This window comes from Octopus bimaculoides, chromosome 13 (genome assembly GCF_046866305.1).
Source record: "Octopus bimaculoides isolate indiv1 chromosome 13, ASM4686630v1, whole genome shotgun sequence".
In the NCBI taxonomy this organism is placed as follows: domain Eukaryota; kingdom Metazoa; phylum Mollusca; class Cephalopoda; order Octopoda; family Octopodidae; genus Octopus; species Octopus bimaculoides.
In genome coordinates, this window is record NC_142940.1 from 30,870,126 (window position 1) to 30,897,168 (window position 27,043).

The following is a 27,043-nucleotide window of genomic DNA, read 5'->3' on the forward strand; positions in this document are numbered from 1 at the left end:
TTCACTAATCTTCAGTTTTATGTTAACATATGCTGGGCAGCGGATTTCCATAACTGTACAGTTTCTCTTCTGTATCCCAAATCTTTATATCAGGACTACTGTATTTACATTTTATTGATGTTTTCACTGGAACATTCCGCAAGTATTCCTTTCATTATGTGGTTTCTTATTTCTTTGTCCTCGGGTACAATTCTGACAGATTTCATTATATAGTGCCCTAGCTACAACATCATGTCTCATCGGCAGCTAATACCGTGATGACATTTAAGGACGACTGTTTATGATGTGGGTGATGTCTTCGGTCTTCACTCCACGAAGTCTGCATCAGTTGTCACATTTTACTGCTTTTCTTGCATCTCTATACCTTTTGTGCATCAAGTATTAGGTTGATATTTCCTGTTCCTGGATTACAAACGGATACCCTTCAAATTGGGAGTTAGTAATCCGGTTGTTGGCCAATGATAGACTACTTTGATGATCAACGTTACTATTATCTCGGAGCTTTCTACTAACATATCCATGCATGGTCTTCTGTTCATATACGCTCATCCTTTCCTCTGGATGATACGTTGCAGTAGAGTCGTGTGACTTCTTCGGGCATGTATTTAAGGTTGTCAGACAAGGAATGCTGTTCAAGGAGCTGCCTTCCAAGTCTATAATGTTATCAGCCTCATATATGCAAACTTGGTGAAGGGATACCTTTCGACACTTGATGGTTTAAAAATGATGCTGTAGGTATATGATGCAACGTTCAAAGGCATTTTGGATCGATGTTATACCTGTGCCTCCTTGTTTTCGTTTTATGCTTTCTGTAAACCCCTTGTCATTCATGTTAAGGAAGTCTGAAGGATATCTCACTAGTTCACAAGGAAACAGAAATAGCAAAATTACACATTGTTCCTTTGTGGTTGACTTGAAACTGAATGCAAAGAATATGCATGAAATGAAAAAAAAAAAGCTTTGACCTGATTACAACATTCTCAAAGGATATAGGGCTGGAATTTGGTCAGGAGAAATGTTGCTCTATGGCTGTGAAAAGAAGGAAAACTGTAAACCAAACTAGCGACATCTCCACCAAGATTTAACTCTTTCCCCTATATCTGAAGATATAGGTATCTCGAAGGTAGGTGAAAACATCTTACAATCACACCTGTAACAACACACGTGTCACTAAAGAATATTACCGCCGAATAAAGACAATTTGTACCTCAGAAATCTCTGCATTCAATAAAACAGTGACCCACAATGTGTTTTCAGTGCCAGTACGCATATAAACAAATGGGCTACTTGATTGGACACCTGATGAGATCCGAACCATTGATGTGAAAACCTGGAAGATTCTAACAAGCACATATAATCTCCACATCAGAAGATGGCACTGCATCTAAATTCATGTAATGAATGCATTGTTCAATTAAATGGAGTCACTTAAAACGGTTGTACTGCATCACTACTTGATATACTGTTACCTATTTTGATTATGCCTATATATATATATATATATATATATATATATATATATATATATATATATATATATATATATATATTTCATTGTGTCTGGGGAGAGAATTCTCTTTTAGTGCCTTATTACTTAACACTCATCGGTTCTATTTCCACTCATTTACTTATCTTTTCTTTCTGTATGTATGTACTTATTTTTTCTTTATGTATGTATATATGTGTGTGTATGCATATATATGCATACACACATACACACATATTCCTGCATACACACACATACATACATATGTGTATACACATGCACACTGACGCACACACTTGTGCATAAAAAACAAAAGGAACGCAGCTTAGATAACGGATAGAGCCGACGACAATTGAAAAGGTCGCGCGACGCAACGAAAATTTTAGAAAACATAAATAAGTAAATGAGTGTAAATCGAACCGGTGAGTGTGTTAAGTAATAAGCCACTGAAAGAGAATGACTCTCCCCAGATACAATGAAATATACTTCAATACATGAATCTTCATGAAGGATATTGCAACGCAAATACAAAAACGAAATATATGTATATATATATATATATATATATATATACAGAGAGAGAGAGAGAGAGAGAGAGAGAGAGAGAGAGAGAGAGAGAGAGAGAGAGAGAGAAAGAGAGAAAGAAAGAAAAAAACCACAATTATTGAATTCATCCATGAAAATCCACAATCACATATAGAAAAATTTAATAAGAAATCACACTAAAAAGACCTATAATAAAAATCAAAAAAGTACAAAGTAATAAATATTAAAATAATAAAAATGACTACACGTGTTTCATAACCAAAGTTTCAAATAGAAAATGAAATAAAAACCAAATCGATTCAAAATAAATCGATCGAAAATCAATTCTGTTAAAAAATATAGCTAACCTTCAGGTCAAAATACAATAATAATAATAAAATGAATGTATATATATCGACTAACAATAAATATCAAATGAATTTATATAAAAATACTTATTTTATCAATAAATAAAAGAAAAACATTTAACAATATTACTGAACATAAATGCAATACTTATCTTAGTTTAAGCTTTAGTTTAAGCTAGAAATGCAATACTTAAGCTAGAAATGCAATACTTATCTTAGTTTAAGCTTTAGTTTAAGCTAGAATTTGAAACGTTATAGCTTTAACTTAGCGTTTATTAGAATTAAGTCTCATGAAAATATGGCGTAAAGAAAAGTAATAGAATAAAGAGATATATAAACATGTATGTAAGTTTTATTTATAAAATCAAAATGTATTTTAGCTTTAATCATAATAAAAATTAACTTATAAACATTTACTGGAAATTTTAAAGTCTAAATAATTTTAAAGTCTATTAAATTAAAACTAAAATACATAAATTATATATCTATCAAAGAAGCTAAAAGGCTATAAATTAATGTATTTACATTAAATTAATTAATTAAAATATTTATATTATTTATTTTATAAAAATCATAGTATCATTTAATTATTAATATATAATATTCACTATACATAATTTATTGTATCACTAATATAAGACGAGGGAAAAAATGTAGTTTTTTTCCCTAATACTCATATGAATTTTGCTAAAAATGTATTATCCTTTCTGTTGGAAATCTATATGTTCATCTACAACTAAGGTGAGCGGTTTCTTTCAAATTAACGTACTATTTTCTTTGATTGATTAAATGAAGCCGCTTGAAACGGCCGTAAGATATTAATACCTGGACATCCTTGTTGTATATTTCTTTTTGTTAACCTAACTTCGAGCAGCTCAGACTATACCAAAGTAGTTTGGTGCCTCAATTTCAGTACCTAATTCAAATGAATCATAATGATATATATATATATATATATATATATATATATATATATATATATATATATATATATATATATATATATATATATATATATATGCATGTATATGTGCATATATACATGCTGTTCCTCTAAATGGAAACCTTACATGTAATTGTGATTTTGTAGCACTCCTTGCCATCCACTGAAGAAAATACATAGTAAATGATCCACAAGCTCTGGAGTAAACTGAGTCTTCAACTTTTTCATTTACCAAAAGGTTTGCAATGTACCAGCAGGCCTGAAGAGACGCATTCGTGTCTACAGTAAATGATTACCGCTTCATTTTACTTAACCCTCATTTGTCACTCACGGTAAATGAGGTTTCAATAAAATGTATATATATCCTTTTATTCTGTTATTTATTTCTGTTATTTGACTAACGCCATGTCTGAGCACCACCTGAAACGGATTTTTAGACGAAAAATCGACCCAAACTTATTCTTTGTAAGCCTAGTACTTATTCTATCGGTCCGTTTTGCCGAACCGCTACAGTTACGGGAGGGTAAACACGACATCGGTTGTCAAGCGATGGCTGTGGTGATGGTGGTGGGGACAAACACAGACACAAAGACACGCACATATAAATATATGCACATATGTATATGTGACAGAATTCTTTCAGTTTCCGTCTTTTAATCCGCTCACAAGACTTTGATCGGTCCAAGCCTAAAGAAGAAGACACCTGCGCAAGTTGCCGCGCAGTGGGACGGAACTCGGAACCTCGTGGTTGGGAAGCAAGCTTCTTACTCGGGGACTTGTATACTTCAGTTTGGCCATCTTCAAACACATTTTGAAATCAATCAACTTTGGAGCGAATATATGTTTTCCAATGGACTTCTTACATTTATTTCATACTTTATAAATGTGACTGTACCCACTAAAGAATCAATTTTTCAATCCTCAAAATGTAATGTGTATATTTACAAATATGTTAATAAGTATATAATCAGAGAGAAAGAGAGAGAGAGAGAGAGAGAGAGAGAGAAAGAGAGAGAGATAGATAGATAGAGAAAGAGAGAGAGATAGATAGATAGATAGAGAGAGAGAGAGAGAGAGAGAGAGAGAGAGTGAGTGAGAAAGAGATGTTTTCGAAAACAATGACTGAATCACGTATGACATCTTGAATTGTAATTAAATTTCAATAAATTGACCACATCGATACAATAGAAACGGAAAGAAGTTTTTTTTCTCTGTTTCCCTTCTTCCTCATTTCTTTCTCTTTCTTTCTTGTCCTTCTCTCTAAAATTGACATGTTTTCTTCTGGTCTTTCTCCTCCATTCCTTCCTCGTTTCTCTTTCTCCTCTTCTAAACAAAACAAAACAACATCCTCTTTTCGATTTGCATACAAGGCTGAAGAAATTTTCTGTGCCTAACATCTGAACGGTTCGATTGAATACACGAAACCGCTAATAAAGAATTATCCAAATGTCTGACTGCCTTCCTCTTAGTATACACTATCTGTACATCACTTCAAACACGCTATACATACATACATACATACATACATACATACATACATACATATAGTGAATGTATATATGTATATATATATAAATATATGTACACATGTATGTATATATGTATGTATATGTATGTATATATATGTGTATATATATTTATGTATATATGTGTATTCATATGTATGTTTATATAAATGTATATGGAGAAATATTGGTGAACAATTGACTTACATCAATTATTATTTATTAATTCACTACAAATAGACTACATCCCATCTAACAGCCATTTCTGTTTCCAATGCTGTATGGCACTGGCATTCATATGCTAAAAATATTTATTATATTTGGAACATGGAGCTACATAAGAGTGAAGAATAGATAAAAAAGAAGACCCTAGAGAAGAAAATAAAGTTGAATATAGTTGTAATCATAGCATTTAGCTCGTGTATCTCTTTGGGAAGTTAAGTAAATGGCAAAGATATGTATATATGTATATATATATATATATATATATATATATATATATATATATATATATATATATATATATATATATATATATACATATATATATATATGTATACGCATATATATGTGTGTGTATATATATATATAAGTATGTAAATATGTATGTATATATATATATATATATGCATATATGTATGTATATATATATATATATATATATATATATATATATATATATATATATATATATATATATATATATATATATATATGCGAGTAAAAATAAATACAAAAAAGGTGTTTTTTTGTATGATTGTGTATAAAGGAATATATTATTTTGTTTAAAAGAGTTCCAACACTGTCTGTTTTTTATGTTTTATTTATATTCCTGCAGAACCAATGTGGGGTATAGAATATGGAATATACAATATATAATATAATATACAATATATAATATAATATAAAATAAAATAAAAATGGATGGCACCATGAAAGAAAGTATTGAATGTAGATGAAATATTGAGTGTTCAATATAAAGGATCAAATATATAAATATATAAATATAAATATATATATATAAAGGCGACTCGAGTTTCAGGGCTATTTCCCTTCGTCATAGCCGGTATGACAGACTTTAACAGACAGTCTGTTAAAGTCTGTCATACCGGCCATGACGAAGGGAAATAGCCCTGAAACTCGAGTCGCCTTTATATATTTATATTTATATATTTATATATTTGATCCTTTATATTGAACACTCAATATTTCATCTACATTCAATACTTTCTTTCATGGTGCCATCCATTTTTATTTTATTTTATTTTATATTATATATTGTATATTCCATATTCTATACCCCACATTGGTTCTGCAGGAATATAAATAAAACATAAACAACAGACAGTGTTGGAACTCTTTTAAACAAAATAATATATATATATATATATATATATATATATATATGTGTGCGTGTGTGTGTATATATATGTATGTGTGTATATTTTATTTATTGTTTTCACTCTGATGAAGCTCCATATTCCAGATCGGTTTTATTACCAAATATGATAAATATTTTTAGCATATCAATGTTAATACTGTACAACATTGGAAGCAGACACAGCTGTTAGATGGGATGCAGTGTATTTGTATTGAATTAATAAATTTTATTCATGGAATTAAATTGTTGTTCATCGTTCAATATTTCTCTGTTTTCGTTATATATGTATATATATATATATATATATATATATATATATATATATATATATATATATATATACATATATATATATATATATATATATATATATATATATATATATATATAACTATATATGCATATGTATTTATGTATGTATGTACGTATGTATGTATATGCATATATATATATATGTATATATATATATATATATATATATATATATATATATATATATATATATATATGCATATATGTATATGCATATATATATGTATATATATATATATATATATATATATATATATATATATATATATATATATATATATATATATATATATATATATGTATATGCATATATATGTATATATATGTATCTATATATATAAGTATATATGTATGTATATATGTATATATATGTGTATATGTATGTATATATGTATATATGTATGTATATGTATGTATATGTTTATATATGTATGTATATGTATGTATATGTGTATATATGTATATATGTATGTATACGTACATATATGTATATACACGACGGTGGGCTGAAAATTTTATAAGCTGGCTAAGAAGGAGTTATCATACAGTAATTAAACTTGGAATGCATTTTTTGTTTCCTGTTAAACCCATATTTGATATAAAATTGTGGACTTGGAAAAGTGGTACTAGAGACATTTCGTGAAAATCGTAGTGTTATCAAATATCTGCAGAAAATTGGTTAGCCCCTCAGGGCATTCATGCTGAAATGGTTTCTACATTAGGGAATGATGCTCCAGCTTTATCAACTGTGCAAAAGTGGGCAACTGAATTCAAGAGTGGTAAGGAGAATCTTGAAGTTCACCCAAGGTCCGGACGTCCTGCCGCAACCACCACGCAAGGAAACATCGACTGTGTTCACCATATGATGATGGATTACTGTTGTTAATCAGATTAAGGGTGACCTGCTTCACCAGGACAATGCTCCAGCACACAAATCTGTGGTTGTAATGGCTGATGTGCTTGACTGTGGCTTTGGACTGGTTGATCACCCTCCATATTCTCCTGATTTGGCACCGTCTAACTATTTTCTGTTTCCCCCAACATGACAAAACACTTGGCTGGGAAGCAGGAATGGAATGAAGTTATTCTGCTGTTGAGGACTCTTTTTGAGGGTCAGGATGAGAGCTTCTATACTATGGGAATCGAAGCGCTGCAACACCGATGGAAGAAGTGTAAGGACCGCAGAGGAGACTATGTCGAAAAATAAAACAAATTTGGCCAAGTTCGACCATTGAATCGTGGTCAGCCGATGAACTTTTCAGCACACCCACGTATATATACGTATATATATATGTAAATTTGTATGGAAAGAGGTTGTTCTTTCCTTGGGATTAATTTTATCCAAGCGTATACCAGTTTCGCTCTCTATCGAATAACGATATTGGAAGTTCTATATGTGTATATGTATTAGTGTTTATCGTTGATTCTTTTATATTTTATATTTCTGTTGTCTCAATTCCAGTTTTCTCTATAGAGGTTTCCATTATTTTCAATATACGAGAAACAAATTTTAACAATATAAAGAAAAATGGAGAATACATACATAGGATAATCAATTTACTTATTAATTTTCAGACTTAATTCAAATTGCACACGCGGCGTTTCATTTTGTTGCTCCATTCCTATGTATGGTGTTCTCCAGTTTTCTTTATATTGTATATATACGTATATGTATGTATATATATATATATATATATATATATATATGTGTGTGTGTGTGTGTGTGTGTGTGTGTGTGTGTGTATGTGTGTGTGTGTGTGTGTGTGCGTGCGCGTGCGTGTGTGTTTGTACGTATGTATATGTGTATGTATATGTATAGTGTATGTATATATATATGTGTATGTATATCTATATGCGCGTGTATGCACACATGCATATATGTATGTGTATATATATATATAATCAAATTAAAACATAGGGTAAAAAATCAGATATTAATTAATATCGATTTATTACCAGGATGCCAGCACATTGAAAGAATAAGAGAAATTCAGAAAAGATATCTGAGATCTCAAGGAATTAATGTATATTTATATATAACGACGACCACTAGGTGGACTGTTAATGTGCTAGAAGAAGATCACATGTACCGTGTCTACTAAGACCTAATAGTTCTCAAATGGCTTCAAATAAATGTATAGAGTTCTGAGAATTATACCTTCCGTACAGGTCGTGCTGACGAGAAACAGATATTTTCGGTAAGAGAATATTAATTTCGAAACTAGTACACGAATAATATTTTTTAATTTATGTAATTTTCACCGTCTTGCCGGCATACGGTTTGGTATTTCACTGAATTTCATTTGAGAACTATTTGGTCTTAGTAGACACATTACATGGGATCTTCTAGTATATTAACAGTCCACTTAGTGGTCGTCGTTATATATATATATATAGTTTCGTTATTTATCTGTAGTTTGTTGACACGTCTGTGCTAAGACATCCGAGCATGTTCCCCAGTCTACTCAAGATCGATATCTTATTGCTGATGTGTTTGTAGACTGTAAGAGTGGTATTGTGTTGTGCAAGTGATTGCTGTGGTGCTTCTGTTGTTGGTATAGCTCCTGTAGCCTTTTTTCATTCAGGTTCTTGTGTTTAAATTTGTGATTGTTACATGATGGTGGTTTATTATAATTCTTGTTGTTACTGTTGTTCTTATATTGACTTTCGCTAATCTAAGAGGCAGTTGTAGCTCTTAAGTGATATTTCGAATCACAAACCAAATATTTGGGTTTCCTATCTATTAAACCCTTTCAACAGTGCTTCTATAGAATATACCTATATATAAACTTACCACGAGTAATCATATGGTCAAATTTACCATTTTGACACACATTCACTATTTGAGTTTGCATGTATTTTAACGAGTAAAAATTCCAGATTGCGTGACTCATTACCTCTACCTCTGTTTTAAAAGGTGCAATATAGTAATTTTGTCAAACAATTTACCTATAAGGAAATGTGAAAACAGAATGGCAGATATATTTTGCATATGTGTTTATATTTCTTAAAAAATGCATTTATATGTATCTAAATTATAGATATAGGCAACACTTCAACGTGAAAATTTAAAATTTCAATGATTTTAATATGCAGTGTGATGTGGTGAAACTGACATTAATGGGTAATTCGCTACTTCAAATAAATTAAGTGCAATTAATGTCATCAGAGCATCTCTATAACTAAAATATTGTACATTAATTACCCACAGAAAGTGGAGAAAGAAATGAGATTCTGGAGAGTGATAACTTGACTCTCAGTTTATGAAATTTTGCTCTACTTATAGGCGTAATAGGAAATTTAAAAGTTAAATATAGTGACACTTATGTGACAATACTTAATTTTATTGTTCCACTAAAAATAAATAGATTCCTCATTTCTAAACAACGTCAATATATATATATCGATATAGAACAAATATATAAAAATCTGGTATGACAAACCTGTGATGCAATTTCGATTTCTGGTTCCACTGATTACATTTATGCAGGTAATGATTTTCAGAAATGTCTGAACATTACAATAAGCCGTTCCACAACGTCTTTAAGAAATACATTCTAGTACATTGTCAATATGAAGCTGATGTTTTATATTTGTTGGTATTTATTTCAGAGGGCGCGTGGAACAAGATCATGAATGTCATGATTACAATTGATTGAGGTTCACTATTGAAGCGAGATAATGTCCTAAATACACTATGGAAAGGCATGCACGATACAGATTCCGCTCACTGCTCGCTGAGGCCCTAAAATATTGTGTTTTAGTTCCTAATCAATAAGAAAATAATAATTAATGATGTCTAATTTAGATTAAAGGGAAAATGAAACTAAACAAAAATATCATTCATTATTAGTCGACATTTAAAAGGACTGCGGCATGAGGCTACTTATTTCGAAGGAAAAATATCCACTACACAGAGCAAAGTACTTATTTGATTGGCATTTTAACTTAAAAAAGACAAAGATGACTTCTGAAGAATTGTGTATGTGTGTGTGTGTGAGAGAGAGAGAGAGAGGGGGAGGGAGAGAGGGAGACGGAGAGAGGGAGACGGAGAGAGGAAGAGGGAGAGACGGAGAGGGAGAGAGGGAGAGGGAGAGAGGGAGAGAGAGAGAGAGAGAGTGTGTGTGTGTGTGTGTGTACGACAGTATTAAGCCTGTACTATGCCTTTCATCTTTCTGGAATCGATAAAATGAATTACAAGTCAAGTACTGGAGTCCCTTTTATCAACCATATACCTTCCCTCACAATCTTTGTGTCCTTATTTCCATGTTTGGAAACCATTATAAATAATCAATAGGGCCTTTTCATCCCCATAAATTACTGAAACTTTTTCACTTCAAAAATTAGAAAAATTTGTTCAAAAACAGTATTATTTACTTTAAGCCATTGATTCTAGTTTTCCGGTAACCGTTACATTAGTGAAGTTATAAAACCACAGTTGTTTAATTATTTAAATTGAAAGCCCAACATTTAAAAAAAAAATTTAATATGAAAGACATGATTTTTATAAATAGGTGAAATGAAATATGAGATGTGTATTTATTCTGGTTCTGGTTGACGCTGTTCTTCTTTAGCTCGAAGTCGCTCTCATTGCTAAGAGTTCCGCTTGTGATCATCCCGTGTTTTTACATAGCTCTCACTATATCGTCTAATATATCATTCCTTTTTTTTTAACATTATGGAAATAAGTTAAAATGATTTGGTTGCTACTTCCTGCAAGTAGAACCATCACATAAACACTCTTTCGTTGGATCCGTATGCTTGTAGTGCAGGAAAGTGGTGGTATTAATGCCTTTCCAATGGCACCAACCATGGACTGAAACTTGGTTACAGGTTTGTCTTACTGAAATATATTTTATGACCTACAGCTGTCCTCAGTTAATACTGAAATACTATGACACAGTAGTAGTAATAGTAATTGGGGTTGGTCAGATTTACCTAACTTCTTAAGATTATATTGCTAATATACCAACAAAAAACGTATTTATACTTCAATGCAATATCTATTATAGATTTGTTTTTGGTATTTTATGGTGTTTCATTTCGTTTTTGGAATGAAGTCAATCTCAAAAAATAAAGCCATTTAACAAACTCTTTAAAAGCAGTTTTTTTCGTAAAATTTTAATTTTAGTGATATGAATAACCAAACAATCTATAGCAATAAAGTTTTATAGGTTTAACGCAATGGCCCAAATTTCTAGTATCGATGTATCGATACTCAAATAAATGAAAATCAAAGTCTATCTTGGCTTATGGAAAATAATGGAAACCTCTAAATTCAGAGGGACATCCACCACGTTTTTACCAAATAATGCCCATAATAATTGGTTTACTTATTGACCATCAGGGACTATACTGACACAATGTGTTACGAAAAGTATTTAGAGGATACCTGGGTGTATAAAATGTAGTAAAATCGATCCCACTGATGCAAGTGCACTTGATCAGACAATACTCGAATTTGAACAATGTAAATGGCTCCAAATAAATAACGCTAGACGTTGTGTTCTGTGCTGCAGGTAATCTACCAATTACCGATTTTTACAACAATTGTTTCTTATAAAGGAACAAAGCCAAACTTGGTGAGAAATGGACCAGTCGATTAAATCGACCATAATAATTGACCGGCAATTTACTTTACTGACATCGAAAGGAAGAAAGGCAAACTTGACCTCAGTGATATTTGAACACATAATGTAATGCCCCAGAGCAAATACACATACTATAATTAGAATTCTAGTTAGAAACATCGACAAAATAATCTCTAATTTATCGGTATAAAGAGAGTCACACACCGTTTTAATAAGGCAGTAGCGCAGCATGATTGCACCGAGAAGTTAATGTATAGTGAACTTAGAGAAAAACAATCTGCGTAAATCCTCCATTCAATCTACATGCCTCCACAAATATGACTAGGAGCTTTCGATCCCTAGTTACACAGAATTCCCTAAAGACAAATAGGTTCTACAAACAGTTTGATACCCATAGGGTCAAGATTAGTTATTAATGCTTAGTCTACACTTTTCGAAGGAAAGTAAAAGTTAATGCAGAATAGAATGAAAATAGTGCACGTGTTTCAATTAATAAATGTAACTCACCGAGCTAAAATACATGTATTTCGTTATATTATTTCAGCTGTGATCCATTGATAATGACAGATAACACTTATTATTTTGTATATTTGCAGTTACATATTCGGTGAAGACAGTGAAATTTCAGTGGCATGAAAACCCTGTTGTAATGAGTCCATCGATTGTTTTACCACAGTTCCGACTCGTAAAGAACCTTACAGACGACTGTACCAGTCATAATAAAGACAGTGAGTATATTCAAAGATTATTGTGGTAGTTTTTAGTCTCATAAGCTGTAGAACTATGGGAAAGGAGCGACCACTGAAGGCATTAACATGTCCACTATTCCTAAGTTATAACTGTCCAGTATTCCTAACATGAACACTATTTGTAAGTTATAACTGTGACAATACAAGCTAAGAAAATATACGTCAACTGCACACTGCTTACACTTTTAAATCGGTCAGTTGTATCGATTCACAATACTTATTTACAGATACGCGCACTAGAAGTCAGCAAGAATGATTCTTCATGGTCACTCGATATGCTAGAAATAACAACCAAATATCTAATTCTATAGCCTTATGAAGGAAAGGTTTCATCGGATAAAATAGTCTTAGATATAAGAAAAAGACAGTTAAAATAGCTCATATGTTTGCTTAGTCAAGCCTGACCCGTGATTATGCAATAATGACAGATAGGTACATTGGATTAATCATAAAGAAAATAAAAAATACACTGGCTATCCTTGTGGACTTTAGCACTCTGCATTGCACAGTTTATATATTGTTCACATGTCCAGTCACTAAGTGTATCACATAGAATGAGTTTCTAGCGTAGGAACAGGATCTCAAATTTTTGCTAAGAGTGTAGCCGAATATATCGACCCAGTACAACGCTGGTATTTTATTTTATCGACCCTAGAAGTGTGAAAGTCAAACCCACCTCAATTAGATATGAATGCAGAACATTAAATACTACCATTTTTCCCGAAGTTGTAATGATTTTGCCAACCCTCAACCATGATTTTGCCAACCATGATTTTGCCAACACTTTGAATGTTTCAAAGAAAAGAATCACTTTTCCATAAATATTTCCAGTCACCATTTTTCTGTGGTTGACAGAAACTGTCATTTTTCTAATTCCATTGAAACTGTGATACCTGCTGGATATGGGCGATCAATATATTCGAATACACTCTATCCTTCACTTGAAAAGTGTAATTATTTTTTGTAAAAAAACATATCGTTGTTCCTGGCAGTTTTGGGATTCTCGAATTATTTTCGTTACTTGGGTTATTTCCTAGATGACTACTTGTAGTGTTTGATATCATATAGAAGTACTAAAACTGTCAAGTTGTTGTTTTGATCTAGTCAAGCTTGATCGAGCAGGCCTACAGTAAGGCACGTCCTGGCTGTGACCATCTAGCTTTTCGAATAACTGTTTCGCCAGGATTACATCAACCAATATTTTCTCTCTATCTTTTGTTTTTAGAGGGAAGTGTGTGATTTGAAGGAGATATGGCTGCTATTTCAAGTAGCATATGTATTCAGGATGTGGTTCCTTCGTTATCAAGTTGTTGACATTGGCAGAACCACTAAAGTAAAGAACCTAATTTCTTTCTGGGAATATCTTTTTGTTGATTCCGATAAATTCAGTTCATAAATAATTCAGTTCATAAATGAATTCAGCTCATAAATAAATATAGATAAATGCTCTCAGACATGTCTAATGCTCACCCGATTCTATACAGCCACTATTTTTAAGTTCTCATGCAAGTACAGCAGCATTACAATTTAAAAATTAGGGTGTAGTTGAGTTAATTGAACCGAGCATTTCCATTACTTTATTAACTTAAAAAGAGTCAAAGACAAAGTTGATCATAACTGGGCATTTAATTCCAAATGCAAAAGGACAAAATTAATTGTTTCGAAATATTTGTTTCTTGGCACTAATATTCTATCACCTATAACCTTTCTGGGAGCAATTACCCAAAAGTAACATTGTCATCTCTGTCGACTATATTATAACATAAGGTACATACACAATGTTCGATGAACCACTAATCAAAATATGTGCTTGAAGAGGGTTTCAAGTGAAGGAGGCACCGGAGAGATTTTACCAGAACTTAATTTAGTATGGTTTAAGTAGTGCAGATGTACCATAACACAGCATATGGGGCCCCATATAAAATAAAACTATCATCTCCATACATAACATGCATACATACGCGTACAATGATACATATACACATAGAATGATGTATTGACTTGAACTAAGGGTCGAGCGCCGCTTGTATTTTTACTGCAGGCTCACTCGGGGCATCCTTCTGACACCGATCACACTGCAAAAAGAATGATAATAATGATGATGATAAGGAGGAGAATAGTAATAATGATGTTAATTATAACAATATTATTGAAAACAATGACAACGATAATAATAACAGCAACAACAACAACAACAACAACAACAATAATAATAATAATAATGGTATCAAATTTTGACACAGGGCCATAAATACCAGTGCTCAACTGCTACTTATTTCATCCACTCTGAAAGGACGAAAATCAAAGTCGAACTCGATAGAATTTAAACTCACAACACAAAGACATACGAACTACTGCTGAACATTTCGTCCGGCGCGCTAACGATTCTGCCAAATCACTGCAATAATAATAATAATGAATAACATTTAGGATATAGTAACATTTAGGCGGGACAAACAAGAATGCCTAATAATCGAGGTGGTAATGTCAGGAGATCAACATACTATCATGAAAAAAAGAGAAGAGATTGATAAATATGGGGACCTGAGAATTGAGATCGCCAAGATATGGCAGCTACGAGAATCAAACATAAAGATTATCTCTGTTGTTATCGGAGCATCGGGTTCAATATCACCCGACTTGAAGAAATACCTCGGAACCCTACAGTCTAGGTGTATTGCAAAAACCGGCTTTACTTCGAACTCTAAGCATATTGTGTAAAGTACTGTCTGTCTCGACAGACAGTACAAACCCACGGTAAACACAATCTCTTTAATCAACATCAGGATATTGGATACTGTGCGACGTCTTCCGTAATAATAATAATAGTAATAATAATAATAATAATAATAATAATAATGATAATAATAATAATAATAATAATAATAATAATAATAATAATTTCAAATTTTGGCACAAGGCCAGCAATTTCGGGGGAGGAATTAAATTGATTACAGCGGAATTTGAACTCAGAATGTGAAGACGGGCAAAGTGCCACTAAGCATTTTGTCCGGTGTGTATACAATTCTGCTAGCTAGCCAAATAACAAGAACAATTTTTTTATTTGCAGTCAAGGATGACTGCATACGATATGAAATAAAATATAATTATTGTACTGAAGTGCTTAATGATGTGTGTGTATGTGCGTGTGTATGTGTATATATGTGTGCGTGCGCGCGCGCGCGCGTTGCGTGTATGTGTGCGTGTGTGTGACTAGTTACTACTAAAATTTGACATGTGTCACACGAATCAGTTAGTGGCTCAATCTGTTGTGAGACATTCATTGCCTGCATCGGTATGTGATTGGTCGTGTATTGATGTCGCTTTTGTGTGACGTCACCTGCAATTTTCATTGCTAAGCTAAAAGTGTCATGAGTAGCACAGATCGCCATAAAACACCATGAGAATTAGGATGTGAGGAGTTAGTAAAGTATTAGATATATTACTAAATTAATGCTTTTAAAAACATAAATAAACGTGTTAGTAGCAATTAAACATTATTTTGTGTCTTTTGGTGCCTCTATGTTGAAATGTATCTTCAAAGTTAGAAACCAATGAAATTTATTCATTGGAATTTTTTACAAAGATTTGGCCATGGACATCGATTTGTGTGAAAAGAATCGTTTTCTAATAAATTTTTATATTTGTGCTTTATCATTTTAAGAAAGGTGTTTCACTTTACAAATTTGAAAAATTGTATTTTTCCTGTTGTTAAAGGCAGATGTAAATACATTTGTTCAGAACAATATAAAATATAAGCAAGCGTTATATTTGATATAATTATGTTGACTGGCGTGGAAGAAAACTAATTTCTAAATCTATGATATCATATTTATCACTTCTGTTTAAATGTCCTTTGTCTTTCTCACAATGGAAGCGTCAAGAATGTGGGAGACTGCTGTTGAGCTGTGCTTAGATTATCATTTGACTTAATTTGATTCTGTTGTCTACAAAAACACGACACAAATTACAACCTAATAATATAATGCAACCAACACAGTAGGTTTTACGCAATGATCACCCAATACTATGATGCATCTTTCAATGAAAATATGTTTAAAGATGATTAGAGTATGTCACTCCACATCTGAATATATCCTAGTTTACTACCACTTCTGCCACCACATTTGGAAAGGTTTTCCCAATTTTGGTAGCCGATTAAATTGACAAGATAATTCACTGGTACTTTATTTTATAGACCCCGGAAGGGTGAAAAGCAATAGTGACTTTGAGTAGATTTGAACTCATAATGTAAAATGGAAAAGTTCTAAGTGTAATAATATGTTTATTAATATCAAGCTATTATTGAATGTGAAACATACGTATACACACACACACACACACACACACATATATATATATATACATATATATGTACGTGTGTGTATGTATATGTATATATATATATATATGTATATATGTGTATATATATGTATGCATATATATATGTATATGTATATATATATGTATATATATATGTATGTATATATATATATATGTATATATCTGTATGTATATATATATATATATGTATATATCTGTATATGTATATGTATATATATATATATATATATATATATATATATATATATATATATATATATATATATATATATATATATATATATCAAAATAAGCAACAAGGATATCCAGAGGTAATGCAGTACGATAGTTTCATGCAACTCCATTTAATTGAACAATGCAATCATTACGTTAATTTAAAATGCAGAGCAATTTTGCTCTCTGTCTTTGTGCAGCTGAAGATTGCCCTGCATTTTCAATTGATGTAATGATTGCATTGTTCAATTAAATGGAGTTGCGTGAAATGATCGTACTGCATTAACTCTGGATATCCTTGTTGCTTATTTTTATTTTAATCACCTTACACTTTGAAATTGTATGCATAATACCGTATTAAATTCTGGTGCCTCAACTTAAGTACCATATTCATCTGAATCTCTCTCTCTCTCTCTCTCTCTCTCTCTCTCTCTCTCTCTCTCTCTCTCTCTCTCTCTTTCTCTCTCTGTATATATATATATATATATATATATGTAAAACATTGTGTTATAAGCAGCTCATAGTTAATGCATGTATTTTTCTCTAAACGTGTCCAGGCTGCAGTATTTCGTTTGGGACAGTGTCCATTTAAGACAAAGTACTGTATACCTCAAAATCAGGCGGATCGATATTACGTAATTCTCATATACCTCGGACCAGCGATTTGAATTTGTTTCGTGGGTGTCTCGAGTATACGAGCAATGCCGACTAGCATTCCTATAACGACCGTTGTCATTCACTTTAGGAACGAATTATTTCGCCTGGTTTTGAGATATACACTGTTTTTATAACTCGATAAGACTTGAAACTTTCCCTCGATGAAATACCGCAGCCTGAAAGCGATTAAACGAAACACATACATTATGTATGTGACATCAATAACGTTTACATTATTAGAGCTACAAACTAAAAATTTTATTTTTGTTTTACACTTTCAGCATTATTAGTGGACATATTAAGTTGTTTCTACCGTTAAAATTTTGATTTTTATCAGTAACCTTATGCCTATTACTAACAGCAGTATTATATATTCCGTTTGGAGAATTAGGTATTAATCTATGAATATTATCGATTTCATAACATAGTTTATAGTAAAGTCTAGGACGGTGTTACTACTTTTTAGCCTCAGGGAAACATCTTTTCTAGTGTCGTTAGCCAGTGGGAAAGATGTTTTCCTTGGGCTAAAAAGTAGTAACATCGTCCTATGTATGACTGCTATCACATTGGCAAATAGACTTTGCTGTACGGTACTGCTACTACATATTTCTCGCTCAAAAATTAAAAAATAGTTGTTTTTCTCTTTACTATATACATACATATATATATATATATATATATATATATATATATATATATATTTGAAGATAAGCAACGAAAATCCAATAGGTTATAGCAGTACGTACGTTTCGTACAAGCTCCATTTATTCATGTAGTGAGAACACCACATAGAATTTACAATGAAAATGTACTCCTCAGCTGCATAATGGAATTTCATTTTAGAAAGTCATTTTGAAGATGTTTGCAAATTTAGAAGAAAAAATTCTATATGGCTTAACATCCCTTACAACTATGCAGTATCTACGAACATCTATAAGAAATTTATGGATATCTTACAAAAAAATTTCGACCCTAAACATAGATATTATAAAATCTTCTCTCAACGCACAATCCGTATCTCATACTCTACTCTCCCCAACATAGGATCTATTATCAATAAGCTAAATAGAAAAAACATTGAACTAGCTAGGACCCTTGAAAATAAAAATTGTCTTATTATTGATAACAATACAAATAACTACCAAACTATTAATAACACCAACACAACCAATAATCATGCACATGTTAATGAACATAATAATACTTCAACTGTTAACATAGTTGATGAGATAAATCTTCCTAGCTCAAACAATATCAATTGCATATCTAATAATACAACCAACAATATTGATGTAACTAATTTAGATACTTGTATCAATAATCAACATAGCAATATATATATATAGCTAATAAGCCCCTTAATTGCAATTGTAGAATTAAAGCCCACTGTCTAGTATCTGGCCGTTGTTTAACCCGTAATGTAGTCTATAAATGTACAGTAACTACTCCAACTAATAATTTCATTTATGTTGGTTGCACAATCAACCTTAAACAACGATTATATAATCATTTTTCTTCATTTAGACTTAAACATAAAGCCAATAGCACATCATTATCTAATAAAATTTGGGAATTGAAGGAAAATGGTATCGATTTGATTTTAATCTTAAATGGGAAATCGTCAGGAGAGCACAACCTTATAGAAATAGTAGATATGGCTGTGGACTGTGCTCTATGAAAATTTACGAAATTTTTAAACTCAACGATAATCCTAATCTAATTAACAATAGATCTGACCTTAGGGTTCCATGTGTGCATTGTTACTCCCGCACCTTTAAATATTTTAAAAAGTAAATCTTGCTAATTTTTAATTTAGTTTTCTCTCATTTCCCTGACTAATAACTATTTTATTTGAGTAATAACTTTTAATATAAACTTAGAATACATTTTAACCTTTCCCAACCCACTGATAGTATTCCTACATTTTCTCTAGGTAATTCTGAGTCTCTTCTACCTATTACTTTTTCGAAAACCTTAGTTTTAATTCTCTTAATTTAGTCCTGTTTTTTGCAAACATCTTCAAAATGACTTTCTAAAATGAAATTCCATTATGCAGCTGAGGAGTACATTTTCATTGTAAATTCTATGTGGTATTCTCACTACATGAATAAATGGAGCTTGTACGAAACGTACGTACTGCTATAACCTATTGAATTTTTGTTGCTTAACTTCAAATTTTATTCACCAAATCTCTTGATTTTGTTTTTGGTTTTTACCTACCAAATTCTGGTGCCTCAAACATTTTAAGTACCACATTTAATATTTGGATTAAATCTATATTATATATATATATATATATATATATATATATATATATATATATATATATATATATATATTACAGAGTGCCATGGGGAAATTGTCGGCATTTTGTATTTTTAATTTCGCGCATTGTTCGTTTTTTAATTTGTCGACTACACAGTATAGTAGGGGCAGTTGGGCACTGTTTGTAAGCAAAACAGCACTATGATGCAATTCACTCTGACAGAAATTTGGAAACGACATGCTGTGCTGCTTGGCATTCGGGCTGGAAGCGCCAATACGAACATTTAAGAGTGTTTGGCAGTCAAACTAAGGACAGTGCAATCTGAGTACATGAGCCGAGAGTGATAAAAACCAAACATCGTGTCAACATCACGGTATCTGGAGTGATCACTAGTGATGGTGACGTTATGCCTGCATTCATCTTCCTACACGGCCTGAGACTCAACATAGAGGCCTACATCAAGTGCCTCGAAGAGGTAGTGTTGCCCTGGGTCAAGAGGATGGCTGCTGAAAGACCCTATGTCTGGCAACAAGACTCTGCACCATGCCACACACGCAGGAGAACTCAGTCATGGCTATCAGACAATTTCTGCAACCACATCATCCCGAACATCTGGCCGCTTAACTTCCCAGACTACAAAGCCCTTGATTATTATGTGTGGGTCACAGTTGAGCGAAAGACCAAGAAAACTCCTTGTAACACCAAAGATGAACTGAAGGCAAGGATTATGGCAGCATTCACCAACTTAAACAAGGAGACCGGCCAGAAGATTTGAAGGAGATTCCAAAGTCGTCTGTAGGCCGTGGTTCAAACCAATGGCGATTCTATTCAATAAATTTAGATATTTTTTATGTAATTTTGGTAAATATGTCTATTAAAATGAAATGTCAGTGTTATTTTCATTTTTGCGTAATTTAGACGACAACATATTCACCACACCCTATATATATATATATATATATATATATATATATATATATGTGTGTGTGTGTGTGTGTGTGTGTGTGTGTGTGTGTGTGTGTGTGTGTGTGTGTGTGGTAAAATATCTTTTTACCCGTACCTATTTATTGCACTTACTAGTGTAATAATTATTGGGTATTCTTCCAGCAGTATATGGGATAGATATTATCTCTTAGTGGGTTGGATTCCTTGGATATATATATATATATATATATATATATATATATATATATATATATATATACACTAGCAGAGGTACCAGGCGTTGCTCGGGATTAAAATGGCATAGTTTTTTTTATTGCTTTACTTGTTTCGGTTATGTCACTGCGGACATGCTGGAGCACCGCCTTTAGTCGAAGAAATCGACCCCAAGGTTTTATTGTTTGTAAGGCTAACACTTATTCTACTGTAGTGTTTTGCCAAATGGCTTAATTATGCGAAAGTAAACACACCATCATCGGTTGTCAAGCGATGGTGAGGGTACAAAGATAGACAGACAGACAGACAGACACACACACACACACACACATATATATACATATATATATACACGCACATATATATACATATATATACATACATACATATATATATGTCTATATACATACATTTATACATACTTATACAAATATATATACATATATATATATATATATATATATATATATATATATATATATATATATATATATGTATATCAATAGTTATCGCCAAGCTAACATGGCAGTCCAGGAAAACAGGATGAATGCTGCCGCCGTTGATCAGCTTCAAAAGGTCATCACCTCTCTCTCTCTCTCTCTCTCTCTCTCTCTCTCTCTCTCTGTATATATATATATATATATATATATATATATATATATATATATATATATATATATATATATATATTCTTACACTTGACTCTTTTACTTGTCATTTGAATGCGGTTATGCTGGAGCACCGCCTTTAGTCGAGAAAATTGACCGCAGGGCTTATTTTTTGTAACCCTAGTACTTTTTCTATCGGTCCCTTTTTGCCGAACCGCTAAGTTACGGGGACGTAAACACACTAGCATCGGTTATCAAGCGATGGTGGGGGGACAAACACAGACACACAGACACGCATACATACATATATAAATATACATACATATATAGGACGGGCTTCTTTCAGTTTCCGTATACCAAATCCACTCACAAGGCTTTAGTCGGCCCGAGGCTATAGTAGAAAACACTTGCCCAAGGTGCCACGCAGTGGGACTGAACCCGGAACCATGTGGTTGGTAAGCAAGCTATTTACCACATAGCTACTCCTGCGCCTACATATATATATGATCAGCTTCAAAAGGTCATCACCTCTCTCTCTCTCTCTCTCTCTCTCTCTCTCTATATATATATATATATATATATATATATATATATATATATATATATATATATATATATATAAAGTGCATTAAGTAATCATCGTATTTCAATTTCCTTCACTTTTACAGACACAACACAGGCTACACTTTCAGGCTTTTTGAATAAAGTTTTCAGGAACAACCGAATGGGTTTACAACTAATCCCGTGAAAAATTCACGGTTTCCATTAGTTCATATAAATTTGGACGACAGCATACTGCCAAAATCTGTCGTCAACATTTATTCAAAAGGTTTTTGTAACCCCAGTACATACCCCATCACTCCCCATAATGATAATCCTTTTCTTCCTTTCCTTCTCTTTCTCGTTTCTGCCTACCAGTTGACTCTAAGCCACACACACACTAAGCATAGTTTTGGTCTTGTGCTAAAATTCTCATTGCTTCTTTAATCTTACTCAGTATTTCATTGTTTACTATTTTATTTTTGGCTGTTGCCTTCTTTATTCAGCCGGACTTCCATTGTCTTATGGTTAACTTAGGAATCCCATGCGACAATATAAATTTCATTAAGGTAATTTCATTTCTGAGCCTGATGATTAGGTACGCTAAGTAGATTTCATTGCGCAACATTGCATACATACATACATACATACATACATACATACATACATACATACATATATATATTTATCATAAAGGATAATATCATTCATTATTTTATCAGGTCAGCACGAAAATAAAAACCTTATAGGTAAATTTTCCAAATATTATATTAATAATTATATACATAATTATAACAAGGGATTGGCAAAACGCCTCAACACGCGCTTAAAGCAGACGCCAGATGACACTAAAACCATCTTAAAACTCTAAAAACACAGGTTGTAATCGAACAAAAGTAAGATAATAAATTAAACTTTTGGTTAATCACGTATAAAGATCTCATTTCAAGCTAAAGGTAAAAATATACCTATTGCTATTATCACAGTTGATATTCCGTTGTATAAATGTACCAGCGTCTACACATACCTATACGAGCAGCGCCGTCGCACAGCAATATGTGAACATACTTGCAAAAATATACAGTAAAAGTAGAATTTACATCTTTCTCTTCAACCACGTCATATATATCAAAATAATGCTGCAGTGAAGGCAACTTTGATGCGGAGTAAAATTTTCATATATTAATTAAATAATAAAGGATAAAATCATTTTATCAGGAGGTCAACATGAAAATAAAAACCTTTTAGATAAATTTTCCAAATATTTTCAGCGCGTAGTGAGGCGTTTTGCCAATCCCTTGTTATAATTAAATATATAATATAATATAATATAATACACACACACACACACACGCCATACACATACACACACACACACACACACACACACACACATATATATATATATGCACGTTTGCCTCTTGATATCACCTTTCTTCACCTAAACATCTGTCAGAAATTATATGAATTGTAAACATGCAATCAGTGTTGTTAGCGTATTCAAATGAAAAGGAATAAAAAGTCATAAAAGAAGAAATAATCAATAAAAAATTATCGAAGAAAATAGTAATCATAAGAAAAATATATAAAACACCCCTCTGTATGTCATTTGAAAACGAAGAGATCTCGAATAAAGAAAAAATTATAAATTTTAATAAATTGCAACTATAAATCAAAATAGTTCGAAACGAGGTCACCGTTTTTGTATTTTCATAATTTTTGTTAAATTCAAGTTTTTATTCATCATAACTTTAAGACTTTACAGTTTCAAGAAATATTCTTTTCTTTTATAGAAACCAATATTCATTTTTCCCATTTTTTTCTATTGATGATTTTTATTGATTATTTCTAAATTGTTTTCTTATTTTTGCTATTTTGTTGGGTATTTGAGTATAGCGTATGAGTTTGTAATGTGATCAGGACAAATGTCATTTTTCACATGTTAAAATGAACCAGGCGACTGTTGAAATAGAAATACAAACTGCATAGTAAATAATTTTTTAGTTCGTTTATAACCAGTAGTATCCTATGTATATATATATATATATATATAAAACCATGTATATCTATATGTATATATATGTATATAACCATGTGTATATGTATGTATATCTTAATAATACTAAAACTCTAGAGATGTTTGTGTGTAACCGAAATATCTCAGAAATAGTATATTTTATCTTAATTTGTTTTGCATATTTATTTTCATACTTAACTTGGGCAGTGTAGTACAAATTTTTGTGATATTTGGACCCCCCACCACCACCATTTATTAATGAAACGATTAAACACAATTTTTGTTTCTTATTTCTTAACGAAAAAATCATGGCTTCCGTGAAGTCAACACACATACACACATACAGAAAACACACATATATTATGAATGTCATAGCGTGTCAACCAACACAAACACACGTCCGCTATCTGTGACATGTACACACACATAAACTTTATGACGTACACAATGTTTCAATCATTTAGAAATACCTTTAACTGAATGTGATTTCAAAAATACAAGTTGTTTGTGCAGTAAGTATTTTTATTTTACTTTTCTTTAAACAGTTCATTAATTTTATTTGTTTACTTTCGTTTCAAAGTTAAAGAGAGGAGGAAGTGAAAGTTGTATGTACGTGTATATGAAATCGACGTGTGTGTGAAAGAGAGAGAGAGAGGAAGAGAGAGGGAGAAGAAGAAAGAGAGAGAGAAAGAGTGAAAGATAGTGAGTGAAGGGTGTGATGTCATGTATACGTACATACATCAATACATATGCAGACATATTTTTCAATGTACGTGTACATGTTTGTATGAGAGAGAGAAAGAGAGAGGGAGTGAGTGAACGTGTGTGTTCTCATGTATATGGCACACTCTGTATCTCTCTCTCTCTCTCTCTCTCTCTCCCTCTCTCTCTCTCTCTCTCTCTCTCACACACACACACACACACGCCCATTTCATATACACGCTTATACATCTTTCACTTTCTCTCACTTTAAAACAAAAGTAAATAAAAAAAATCAGCTGACCTGGATGACAGCTCTGAGAGTCAGAGTGAAAGATTGCCCCAAAGGAATACTATTACAAAATTTTTACGAATGCACTCAACGTATCTCAGCTCCAAAGATTTGGCTGCTATTTCTAGCACGCCCCTGTTACCACGTAACAGTTATTTGTGATAAAGGACCCGAAATACCTGTTACGTAGTAGCAAGGCGGGCAAGAAATAACAGCCAAATCTTTCCTTTTCTGAGGAAAGTAGCCATTTACGCGTGATTTCGATGACAAATTCGTTGAAAACGTGAAATATCCTGGAAAAGAAGAGAAAAACCCACGGAACAAAACACCATTGTTGTGAAACCAACGGGTGACTGGTAGCCTAGTCTTGTGTGTGTGTGTATGTGTGTGTGTGTGTGTGTGTGTGTGTGTGTGTGTGTGTGTGTGTGTGTGTGTGTGTGTATGTGTGTGTGTGTGTGTATACATATATACAGCATATATATATATATATATATATATATATATATATATATATATATATATACACACACACAATATATATATATATATATATATATATATATATATATATATATGTGTGTGTGTGTGTATGTGTGTGTGTATGTGTGTGTGTAAATATGTATGTATAGTATGTGTGTGTTTATATATATATTTATACCTATACACATGCACATATATATACAATCATACAAGCATGTATTTAGACGTCTGTAATATAATAGTTTGGCTCTCCATTGGTTGCAATGACCAATGTTCAATGTTCAGTGATCAATGGATCAGAATGCTCGTGAAATTCACGTGAATATGGTTTGGCAATCCACAGCCACGCATACTCTTAATGTAATTCTCAGGGATATTCAGCATAACACAGAATGTGACAAGGGTGTCCCTTTGAATTACAGGTACAACTCATTTTTGCCAGCTGACGTGATTGTAGCAACGTGTCTTGCTGAATGTCACAACGAATGCGTACATATATAAACATATATATGTACATATATATACGTACCCATGTCTATGTATATATGCGTATATATGTAAACATATGTACATGAACACATATTATACATATATATTTATACATTTACATATATGCACAGACAAAGACAAGCAAATAAAGAACACACACAAAGACGGAAAGCGTCACAGATGTGTGACGAAAGATTTCCGGACAATGGACATAAGATGGGAAACGAAAGGAAAGGCAAGAGAGAAATTGTAAGCAAATAATCAAGTTACCAAAGGAATAGGCGATTACATGACATAAGAAATAGCGAAAATTAGAATATAAAATATAAAGAATGAAAAAGTGGTAGAAGAACCGATGTCATGAAGAAGAGTTGAAGCAAATGCAGATTTCAAATGGCCTGTATGATAGCAAAAAAGGAT

General features: G+C 32.1%; 1 protein-coding gene across 1 annotated transcript in view; it reads left to right on the top strand.

Moving 5' to 3' along the window:
- Positions 1-27,043, top strand: part of LOC106870540 (glycine receptor subunit alpha-2) — a 313,915-nt gene that overhangs the window by 266,756 nt on the left and 20,116 nt on the right. Inside the window, exon 6 of the mRNA XM_052972406.2 lies at positions 12,708-12,839. Within this exon, the coding sequence (XP_052828366.1) occupies positions 12,708-12,839 (132 nt within the window). The remainder of the gene's footprint in view (positions 1-12,707; positions 12,840-27,043) is intronic.